Source organism: Metopolophium dirhodum, chromosome 6 (assembly GCF_019925205.1).
Source record: "Metopolophium dirhodum isolate CAU chromosome 6, ASM1992520v1, whole genome shotgun sequence".
NCBI classification, from domain to species: domain Eukaryota; kingdom Metazoa; phylum Arthropoda; class Insecta; order Hemiptera; family Aphididae; genus Metopolophium; species Metopolophium dirhodum.
This window is the reverse complement of record NC_083565.1, coordinates 11,975,832-11,987,446: the sequence shown is the minus strand read 5'-3', so window position 1 is coordinate 11,987,446 and position 11,615 is coordinate 11,975,832. Positions and strand designations below refer to the sequence as shown.

The window sequence follows — 11,615 nt, the reverse complement described above, 5'->3', positions numbered from 1 at the left end:
GGTCCTTGACCTAGGGTAGACTTCGGAATTAAACTTTGTTGTTAAAAACACATAATCTTCAGGTAGAAGAGAATCTAATGGTTTTCTATATAAAAAAAGAAAATTTTAATTTGTTATAACTTATAGACGATGCGCGTGGCAGTCAAGTAGCGTTGCGTGCATACACATAAACGTAAAATCGCAAACTTTGGAAGGGTATTTACACAATCGTTTCAAGCATAAAAACAAGTCATAAAAAAAAAAAAAAATGAAAATTGTAAAGGAGTTGGTAATAAAAGTGCATTTTAGCGGAACTTTCCTAGCATATGGTATTGGTCCATAAGTAAATAACAGTTAGTAATATTATAATTTATAATTGTTGTATTATTTATGTGAGAATTGTTTGTGGAAAAATTAGTTAAACATAGCAGGTACCTACCGTATTACTAAAAGAAATATAAATTATGATTGGCTTTCGAAATTTTCAAACATTATCCGACATCAATTGAAAAATGCACAATACAATATTTACACTGTTTGAAATATAAATTACTAATTTTCTTTTATATATTTTTTCAAGCTGAAATACATATCAAAAAAATGTTAATACAAGATTAATTTAAAATATTAAAATATTTTAAAAATATTAAAATATTTTAAAACCGCAATACATTTCATATTTCGTGGTAGTTTTTAATCTCTTTGACATATTTTCTTCCATGATATATTTACTCAACATATGTGCTTATAATCTCACTGAAAAATTGAATTTGTTCCACCTTCCACTCAACGCTGTACGATCGTTCTCTTTTGATAAACATTATTTAGGTTTATCGTTTACACTTTCTGAATCATTAGTGGAACATCCAGAAGCAAGTAAGTTATTATAAGTTTTATCCATTTGAATCCTACAATTTGGCGACTTTTTTTACGTCGTTGTTATTATAAGCGTTTCTTTATAAATTGTTTTAACCTTTTGTTCACAGAAATGGGCCGTCGTCCTGCGAGATGGTAAGTAAATAACCTTACTGTTTCATCTTGTCTCAATCGCCACATTTTATATAGAACCCTGATTATTTTATAAGTTACAAATGCCTAGTGTATTGTTTATAATATATTCAACTGGTTTATAGTGTAGTGAAATAAATCTCCTTCACTTTTTATACAATTTAGCATATTTGTATTTCAAGGTGCTATTAGAACCATTGAAAATTGGACCAGAATACCAATAATTTACACCGTAATCAATAAATTATTAATAGTGTTTTATTACTTATTTCAGTTATCGTTACTGCAAAAACAAGCCGTACCCAAAATCACGGTTTTGTCGTGGTGTGCCAGATCCCAAAATTAGGATCTTTGACTTGGGAAAAAAGAAGGCTAGAGTAGATGATTTTCCGTTATGTGTACATCTTGTAAGTAATATTTAATCAAAGTATATCCAAAGTATTCTAACAATTATTATTAACAGGTATCTGATGAATATGAACAATTGTCGTCTGAAGCTTTGGAAGCTGGACGTATTTGTGCCAATAAGTACATGGTCAAACATTGCGGTAAAGATCAGTTCCACATTCGTATGAGACTTCATCCGTTCCATGTTATTCGTATCAATAAGATGTTGTCATGTGCTGGAGCTGATAGGTATGTATTCAACGGTCTGTTATATTCTTTGCTGTTTCCATCAAAACAGTAGCTAGACAATATCTTGTACTGTGACTTGCAGTGCTATGGGAAGGAGCCCCTATTATAGTGTCGCCTTGCCTATTCGTGAAAAAATATTTTTTTTCTATATTGTAAATGTTTTATATTTGATAATATTATCTGTTACAACACAAACATGTATTTAAAGTGTAGATGTATTACTTATATCTATATATGGCTTATTTAAATGCAAAAAATTACTAAAATCGCGGAGAATTAATGAACCCTCTACAAATAAAGCACTGGATATTTGTATTATAGTTGTATATTCTCCTTTTATCCAAATATTCAATATAATGTTTTATAGCCTTACAGAAAATATGCATTTATTGTTTTAATGAGCTGTGACACTTTTTACGTAGATATGTACAATTTATTTAAATAATAGCAAGCTTAAAATTAAACTGCCAAACTTATTGTAAAATATAAATATTAAAGTAAAATTATTAGAGTAAAATACAAAATTTTATGATATTTTATTGAATAAATATAAACCAAAAAAAAAAACCATGTGGTATTTGTAAGATAGTTATGTAATTTTCCTTTTTTCAGGCTCCAGACTGGAATGAGAGGAGCTTTTGGTAAGCCTCAAGGTACAGTTGCTCGTGTACACATTGGTCAACCAATCATGAGTGTACGCTCATCTGACAGATACAAGGCGGCTGTTATTGAAGCTTTACGTCGTGCTAAATTCAAGTTCCCTGGTCGCCAAAAGGTATGTATATCAATGAAATACTTATGATTAAATTGTATAAAGATTTTTTCAACCCATGATCATTCTAATAGATTCCAATACCACTTTTTTTCGTGTGGGGTTAAAACTTACCGCAGTATAAAAAATTTGTTAATGTACATTTTTTTAGCAGTGATTTTTCCATTATTGGCTATCAAACCCAATTTTCGCACTTTTTTCTAATTGAAATGTAGATTACTATCTATTGTATTAAAATACTCAACTGTTACCTATCCAACAGCAGTAAACATACGTCCCTTACAAAGTTGTAGTAAAAAAATATAGGTATGACTCATGTGACGGTCAGTGCGACATAGCGGTAAGACAATACCACTACAAAACAGAGAAGCTTTGGTTCTGACAACATTAATTGAATTCCAACCAACGGCCGCCAGTGTTCACTTTTCATGAACCCATCTATAAGGCATAATATCATTTAATTTATCATTATTACCAATGTGTGTAAGCCTTGCAAAAAAAAAAAGGTATAACATGCCCAACGTCTATGTCTGCAGATAGTTGATATCAATAAACGGCTACCAATGACCTGTATCAACACATTGACATACAGTTAACATGTTATGCAGCTATAGACAAACACAATTTTAATTTTTACCTGGCTGGTTTTCTGGGTTAAACCAACTTAAAATTTTGAAAAACCTCATGCTGTTTTCTGGATAAAATAGGAATTCACTCTAGATTTTTTTAACTTGTGTTATTTTTCAGAAAAATTATAGATATTAATTATTTTAACAATTAAACTTTGATTAAAAACAATGTAACTATCAATAAAAGTTAAATATGGATTCAAATTCTGTACATTTCCATCTGGCTTTACGACCACTACCAATGACTGGTAGCATGACTTACAAATGTTATCAATAAAGTAAATATTCAACAATAAACGACAAACAAAAAACTTGAAAATACCATTAAAGTTTAAAACCATTCATGTCAATAACAATGGGAAAAAGTCTGGGTTTTTGCCAATCCTGTTCATTACTGTATTGACTTTTACATTAAAATTACCAAATACCAAATGTAGAATCGACATCAGCATCAATTAATGTATTAATGTTCTCTCTCCTGTCAATCCATTGTGTACAAAACAAATAATACTTTAATTAAATAATTAATTGTTACCAATACTAGCGGTTTTTGTACAACTCTAAAGTGAAGTTAACAACCACTCACTTAAAACTGAAGTTATCATGACAATGGTTCAATAGAATGTGGATTTTGATCTGTATATATTAATATTAATACACCTCAATAAATTTAAAAATGTTCAGTACTATAAGTTGAAATATTGTTAAGAAAAAAAATTGAAAAATGATTGTTAAATTAGTTTTGTTCACCTTTAATTTTATAGATTATTAAATAAATTTAATTATATTGACTATTTTCTGATGAATTTGAAATTGTTAGGAATGTATATTTAATGAAATGTATTAATATTCAAACTAAAAAATGATAAATAATTTGTATTCTTGCGCGCCATAGACTGCATATTCATTCATTGTAGTATAAAATAATTATCAAAGCCTTATATACTAATATAGAATTTTAATATTACCTATCATTAGTAATAATATAAATGCATATTTTTTTTAAAATTAATTGTTTTTCTAGATTTATGTAAGCAAAAAATGGGGATTTACAAAATATGACCGTGAAGAATATGAAACATTGAAAGAAGATGGCAGACTAGCTCCTGATGGTGCCAATGTTAAATTCCGCCCTGACCATGGACCTTTAGATAACTGGAGAAAAGTTCAGAGGGAACTTCTTGCTGTTTAAATATGGTTTCGATATCTCTTGTATTGAAATTGATTAAAAAAAAACTTTGTGAAATTTGGCTTTTTTTTTTAAATCCTTGAAAATAATTAAATTTTTTCGTAATATTTCAATTCAATACTAAATAAACTTGATAAAGATTTCAAATATTTGAATCTGTTAGTTTGATTATCCAGTAATGTAATATGCTAAAACAATTTATAATAGATTGGTATTTCAACTAGCATTGACAATTACTATTATGTACTTAAAAATGTGGAAAATTGGTTGTAACTGTTTGTTTTTCATTTAGGTATAAATATTTATATAAATTAAGAATTTTAAATTGTCTTTGGGAAGACTGATAGTATTTTGGTTTTAGTCCTAAAAGAATTTCTGGTGGTTTATTTTACAAATATTCTGTTGTCACATCAGTATCTTAGACTCCTGATTAATGTGACACATGTTTTTAATTAAATGTTATTTATTTTCACACATTTCTAGGAAAAACTACATCCCTTCCTAATTACGTTTGCAATGCATCACAAATAATGCACACTTCATAGAGATTGGTGCTAAAAACATCTATTTTCAATAAACGATTTAAATCCACATTACTACTACATTGTTGAGCTCAAAATTATTATTTTACCTTCCTAATGATTAAAATTGCAATATTCATATTGGAAACTTTGGAAACACATTAAAGTTATCAACAATATTTCTAGTAGTTTTTAATTTAATTTAAATTTTACTTACAAATATATGAGAATTAAAATTATGCAATACTTGGCGTGTGTAAGGAGTGTCTAATGTTATATTATCATAGTTCAAATTTTGTAAGAACAAGTATTTAACTATATATTTTTTTTTTGTCATATTGTTTATAATAAAAAAAACATTGACCAGGTGTATGACGCCTGACTAAGTTAGTTGATTTATATAAATGGTGTTTCACCAGTGAAACACTCGTCACTTTTAGATTCTGAGCGAAGCGATGAATGTATTGATTCTACAATGATGTGTGTTTTTTTTTTATTTTTTTTTTATTTTTGTGTCTGTCATCACCTTTTAGGACAGTAAAAGTGCTTGGATTTTCTTCAATAGTAACTTTTCTGATAGAAAAGTGAATCTAGTTGGTACTTTGGGGGGTCAAAAGTAAAAATTTCCCAGTAGTTTTCACAAGCGACGTGAAAAACAAAAGAAAAATTAAGGAAAAACGGGAATTTTTACGCAAAATCTGTTTTCGAGAAAATCGATTTTGGTTTTTGGTGTAACTCTAAAACAAATGACCGTAGGGACATGAAATTTTGACTGAATGTTTATATTAGCATTTTCTATACACCATAAAATTTTGAAAATATTTTGACTCTTTTTGAGCTGTTTACGGCCATTGTCAGTTTTTTTTTCTATAAATATCAATAAAATTTTATCTGTTGAGTAAAAAAGCTTGAAAATTTAATAGAAGGCTCCTAGTTTATTGTTTCAAAGGCAGATGAAAAAAATTAAAAATCCTTAGTCACAGTTTTCAATTATAAGCATTTAAAGTTCAAATTTTGACAAAATACGGAGAAATCACGAAAAATAGCAAATTATTTTGATGAGAATTCATAAAAATTTTTCTTTTTAAATCTAAGATTTGAAAATGTAATATAAGATTACTCATAAGTTTGTCTACCTTTATCAAAAAAAAAATGTCTAGAAGAAACTTAAATTAAATTTTTATGAGCGTCTGAAATTTATATTTTTACAACATTTGATATTTACTCGATTTCTCATGTAACGATTTTGCTATTTTGTTGTTATTCAAAAACGAATAACTGTAGATATATGAAAATTTTACTGAATGTTTATATTTTCATTTCCTATACACCATAAAATGTTGAAAATATTTTGACTCTTTTTGAGCTGTTTACGGACATTGTCAGTTTTCAATTTTTTTAGTTTTTTTTTCTATAAATATCAATAAATTTTTATTTGTTGGGTAAAAAAGCGTGAAAATTTAATATTAGACTCCTGATATATCGTTTTAATAGCAGTTGAAAAATATTAAAAATACATATGCACAATTTTTTTTTATAAGCATTTAAAGTTCAAATTTTGACAACATTTATCAAATTTATAATTTATTAATTATTTTGTGGTTAAAAATTTATAAAATGTTTAACCTTTATGGCTAAGGATTGAAAATTTAAAACAAGGCTCCACGTTAATAGGTTATATATAAATTACTTTATTCACTATAATATCATCAAATATACTTGGTAATATCATAGGCTGACGGACCGTTTTCGCTCAGAATCGTTTTTCTTATACAATGATATTATATCATTGAATTCAAATTTAACACCATCCATTACAGTGACCCACTTGTAACCTACTGTACAGCAGAGCAACATCCACTTATCCACCTTTTTTTTCTTTAATAATTCATTTATTACAATATGATTTTAAAATTTTCAAAATGTATTTTAAGACCATATTTTCAAAATAAAATGAGATTTTTTTGCTACTTAAGGAGTGTTCTGTGGATATACTAACTTCGGATTTTCAACTGTGAATTATACAGTGAAAAATGCTGATGTAAAAATACTGATAACAGAATCAGAAAATATCTACGAGTAGTTATAGATTCTGAGCAAAGCGAGGCCGACGCCTTAGTCCGCTCGGCCACTCCGTCCCCCATTACATTTTTATGAGCGTTTGAAATTCATATTTTTACAACATTTGATATTCACTCGATTTCTCGTGTAACGATTTTCTTATTTTGTTGTAGTTAAAAAACCGTATGACTGTAGATACTTGAAAATTTCACTGAATGTTTATATTAGCGTTTTCTATACACGATAACATTTTGAAAATAATTTGACTTTTTTTGAACTGTTTACGGACATAGTTAGTTTTCAATTTTTTTAGTTTTTTTTTTTTCTATAAATATCAATATAATTTTATTTGTTGGATAGAAAAGCGTGAAAATTGAATGCAAGGCTCCTGATATATTGTTACAATAGCAGTTGAAAAATATTAAAAATACATAGGCACAAATTATTTTTATAAACATTTAAAGTTATCAAATATGACAACATTTATCAAATTTAAAATTTAATAATTATTTTGTAGTTAAAAATGTATCAATATTTATAGCTAAGGATTGAAAATTTAAAACAATGCTCCACGTAAATAGGTTATAATATATAAATTACTTTATTCACAATAATATCATCAAATATACTTGGTAATATCATAGGCTGACTGACCGTTTTCGCTCAGAATCGTTTTTCTTATACAATTATATTATATCATTGAATTCAAATTTAACACCATCCATTACAGTGACCCACTTGTAACCTACTGTACAGCAGAGCGACATCCACTCACCCACTTTTTCTTTTAATAATCTAGGTAAATAGCCAAATAGGTACTAAATAAAAGTATTTTCGTTTTCGCACTCAACTTCTACCACTGTTTAAGACACATTTAATTCGTTTCAATACAAGGACTTAGGACTGGTTGAATAAATGTTTTATAATACATGAGTTATAACTCAGACTGAGTAAACGTATTCGGTAAAAATCAAAACAATTAGGCTTTTATAAAACAACCATCAATTTATTCTTAAATAATTTACAATTTATTTTATTTAATTAAGTATGTAGGTTTTTTTTCAAGTGTATCTACGCTGGTTTTGGATATCAGGGAATGTCCGGTTTATGGACATACTGCACTGAGGACGACGAGAGGACATTTTCGGCGGACTATCGGACCAGGACGGCTGGCGGCCACCGAGCCACCCCCGCGAGGGGGTTCTCGTCAGGCCGCAACGACGGTGCGAGGTGCACTACAACAAGCGGACGAACCAAGCCGGCAGTTTTCTGGAGAGGAGGATGCTCTGGTGCTCGACGGCGATTTCAATGGCATGCAGCGGCTGCAGTAGCCTGCACGGGACCAAGCATAGGACGAGTCTGGAAATCAGCCTTTGCCGGAGGACCACCACCACGGAAATGCTGCCCGCGTTCGAGAAACCGGCCCGAGTGTTCGTTCTGGGGTCGGGCAGGCGGTCGGCCGGGCGGTTTGGACTAAAAAGCTTCCGGTTGCAGATCGAAGTGCGGCCCGTGCGTGCCGGAACCGGAGATGGTGACTAGAGGAGGATGAGGAACTTTCGGAGATGACGGTGAAACTGATAAAAGGGTAAGATGGTTTGATGACGATGGCAGTTCCGAGAGCGCGAGACATGGCTTTAAGAATTCCGGCGAGCATTTAATTTGGAAGCTCGCCGGTCAATCGTAGGTATGCTGAAATTGTAATTTTAAGAATAATCATTAACAATTTTGACGATTTTTCGACACATTGTTACATAGTATATTATATAATAAGTCGTAACACTTTTAGTTCATAAATATTGTATGCTTATAACTTACGTTATAATGTAATGTTGTCTGTTTGGTAATTGGTAGTATAGGTAATATTTGATTTGGATTTTGGATATGGGTTTGGCTGATCTATAAGTGCCAGCTTTTGATTCTTTCGGAACTGCCATGTCTCTTCTTACCCCGTTCAGTTTCACCGTCACTCCGTTTGTTCCTCCTCAACTTCGACTCTGTTGTCACCATCTCCCGGTCCCGACACCTGCAACTCTGGCACGCGCACTTCGACATCTGCAGCAGGCTTTCTAGTCCCGTTCGTCCGGCCGCTTGCCCCCGACCACAGCAGAACGAACACCGTCCTCGCTCACGGGCGGGCCGGTTTCTCGGACGCGGGCAGCATTTCCATTACATTATGCCTTCGGTGGTCCTCCGGCAGCGGCTGGTCTCCAAACTCGTCCTTGCCGATCCCGATTCCCTTCTTCGGCTGCTGCAAGTGCCGCCGCTGCACGCCATAGTTTTTTTTATCCATCTCCGCCGTCGAGCTCGCATCCTCCTCCTCCGCCGCCGGCCGTTCGGCCGCATATTACGTTGTAGTACACCAATCCTAAGCCGTCGTCGCTGCCCAACGAGAACGTGGCCCGGTCACCGCAGAGGAGGCCGACTGTTTCCACTCGGGATCGGCCTCGTGGCGTCCAGGTCCGACAGCCCGCCGCTAGTCCTCTCTGTGTCCTCGGTGCAGTATGTCTCATTATTTTTCAGGCGCCATTCCAGTCTGGCGCCACTCCAGTTCCTGGACATTCCCCGATGATTCCATATCTAACTCAACCAGCGTTTCTCTCTAAGTTCGTCCGGTATGGGTTTGATCGGACGCCTGTGGTCGTGTACATAATTTATTTTAAAAACTTAAATTTAAATAAGCACATCTCGTTACTATGGTCCAAGATATTATTTATAACATTATGGCATTATATTTAATATAATATTATTTCGTTTTTAGCATTTAAAACGGTAAAGTTGTTTATTTAATTATAGCCAGATGCCTATTATAATATAGTTGTGTACCTTTGTATACGATATTAATGTTATACCTACCTAATAATTTATAAGTTTTAGAATTAATATGACAATATGAACAACGGATATAGATTATGGACATAAGCTCAACTAAGGAGGCTGGAATGGTGGAGTGGCCATGCACTCTCAAAAGAGTTACGCATAGCTTCCCTCCCTCCTAAATGAATTAATCTCTGAACTCACATGGTATTATTAAAGTAAAATTAATAAATAAAAAATTTAATTTACTAGAATTTACACGCATTTCTATTACTTATTTAGTTATATATTATTATATATAGCTTTAGTCCCGGGTAAAAAGGGCTTAAGTACATCTTACCAACTTTTTGCGACAGCAGTATCAAAGTTTGAAAATTTCTACTTGTAAGTTCATTATATCCATACATATTTAAGGTATTTTTATATTATATTTATTACATTCTTAATGCATGTAACCATTAAAATTCTTGTTACTATAAATATTTAACGAGATAACTGTAGTTATGCCCTTTTGATTTCACTTGTTCTGACTTATGTCCTTTTTGTCCAGGCATAAGTCATCATACGTCTTTTCTACCAAACGTAGAAACAGTTATGTTTAGATATGCCCTATTTTTTTCTTTAATGATATGAGTAATATTCGTCACTGACTTATGCCAAATGTACCAAGAAAATCAGAAAAAATTAAGCTTTACGTTTGCAGAAAAAATATTTTTTGTAAAAAATTGACTTCAGCCCGGGACTTTCTACCCGGGAGCAAATTATTAAGAGTAGAGTCATCTTTGGCGGAATTATTGTACGTTTGTAGGTAGAACCGAACGGAATGAAAAAAAATCCCAAACAATAACCGAACAAAGGCAATAATAATATTATATTATAATCTGTAATTTTTCTAGTGTAATTTGTTGTGAACAAAATGCCGGCATCTTATTTGTATTCCGCGCGTCGAGAACTATGCGAGAACTCTGCGCGTCAGGTGCGTCGGTTATTTATTTTTTTTCAACGGTATTCGCTCACAAAAATAATACGAATAAGTGATATAAAAAACAATGATAATATACAGTACGCGCTCCATTTTACCGACATCGTCTCCACACCATATAGTCCACACCTTTGTTTCAAAATTAGAAACCTATCGACATAGGTGTACGCAGGGGGCGGCCCTCTGCGGACCCTGGCATTTTCTTTCATAAATACTTAGATATCTATGCTATACTAGATAGCAAACATTTTTAGATTTTACATGAAAAAAAGTGAAGCCACTTTAAATCTCATAGTATAGATATCTGTGAATAAATGTAATAAAGTTATTAATATATCAGTTATCATCGACCAAATGATTTATTATTATCAAAGAATAGGTACTCTACGTAGTCTCTACTATCCACTATATATTAGCTAGTATATAGACTATTTATTTTTTTATCACAGTGTGATCCATCAACTACTTTATTTATATACTTACGTTATTTCACGGTTGTAAGTTGTAACTTGTAGATAATATTACATACCACATATATAGGTTAGTTAAAATAGTAATCACAAATAACGAATATTTTAAACCTAAAAAAACAGAATATTCTTATTTAGTAAGTATCTACATTAAACTTTAAATATATTACCTAACTAGTAAATTAAATTACTATTGTAATGAGTGAAAAGAACATCATATTATAGCAGAAGAATAATCATTACGGTCATTAAAGTTCAAACTTTTTTTAAAAGTTGAATTTTGTCCGGAGTGACCCGTAAAATGGGGTGACTTCGGACACGTACCTATTAGATTTCATTAAAAACTAATGTTATAATTACAATGGATGACTTCGGAAAATCTAGATATTTTTTAAAAAAATGTAATGAATTGAAATAAAAAAACCCCATACATTTATCGCAAATACAACATAACTTATTAAATATTCTAAAAAAAAAATTATTCACTTTTCTATAAGCATGTCAACTTAAAATTTATTTTTTACTTTTCTGTTTTTACTTATTGTGTTGTCATT

General features: G+C 31.3%; 1 protein-coding gene and 1 pseudogene across 1 annotated transcript; both read left to right on the top strand.

Moving 5' to 3' along the window:
• The first annotated feature begins 728 nt into the window (after window positions 1-728).
• On the top strand, window positions 729-4,270 carry LOC132946928 (large ribosomal subunit protein uL16). The gene is made up of 6 exons (XM_061017049.1): window positions 729-855; window positions 966-990; window positions 1,262-1,394; window positions 1,451-1,623; window positions 2,236-2,398; window positions 4,049-4,270. Exons 2-6 carry the CDS (start codon window positions 968-970, stop codon window positions 4,214-4,216), a joined length of 660 nt encoding a protein of 219 aa, XP_060873032.1. The 5' UTR covers window positions 729-855; window positions 966-967; the 3' UTR covers window positions 4,217-4,270.
• Window positions 4,271-6,767: 2,497 nt separating this feature from the next.
• On the top strand, window positions 6,768-8,487 carry LOC132946733 (uncharacterized; annotated as a pseudogene).
• Window positions 8,488-11,615: the final 3,128 nt, after the last annotated feature.

What these genes read in the sequence shown, in the direction of transcription:
- LOC132946928 (XM_061017049.1), top strand. Translation starts at nt 968, where the DNA reads ATGGGCCGTCGTCCTGCGAGATG. An exon ending in GGCCGTCGTCCTGCGAGATG is followed by an intron (nt 991 to 1,261) that starts GTAAGTAAATAA and finishes TACTTATTTCAG; the next exon opens with TTATCGTTACTGCAAAAACA. An exon ending in TCATGTGCTGGAGCTGATAG is followed by an intron (nt 1,624 to 2,235) that starts GTATGTATTCAA and finishes TCCTTTTTTCAG; the next exon opens with GCTCCAGACTGGAATGAGAG.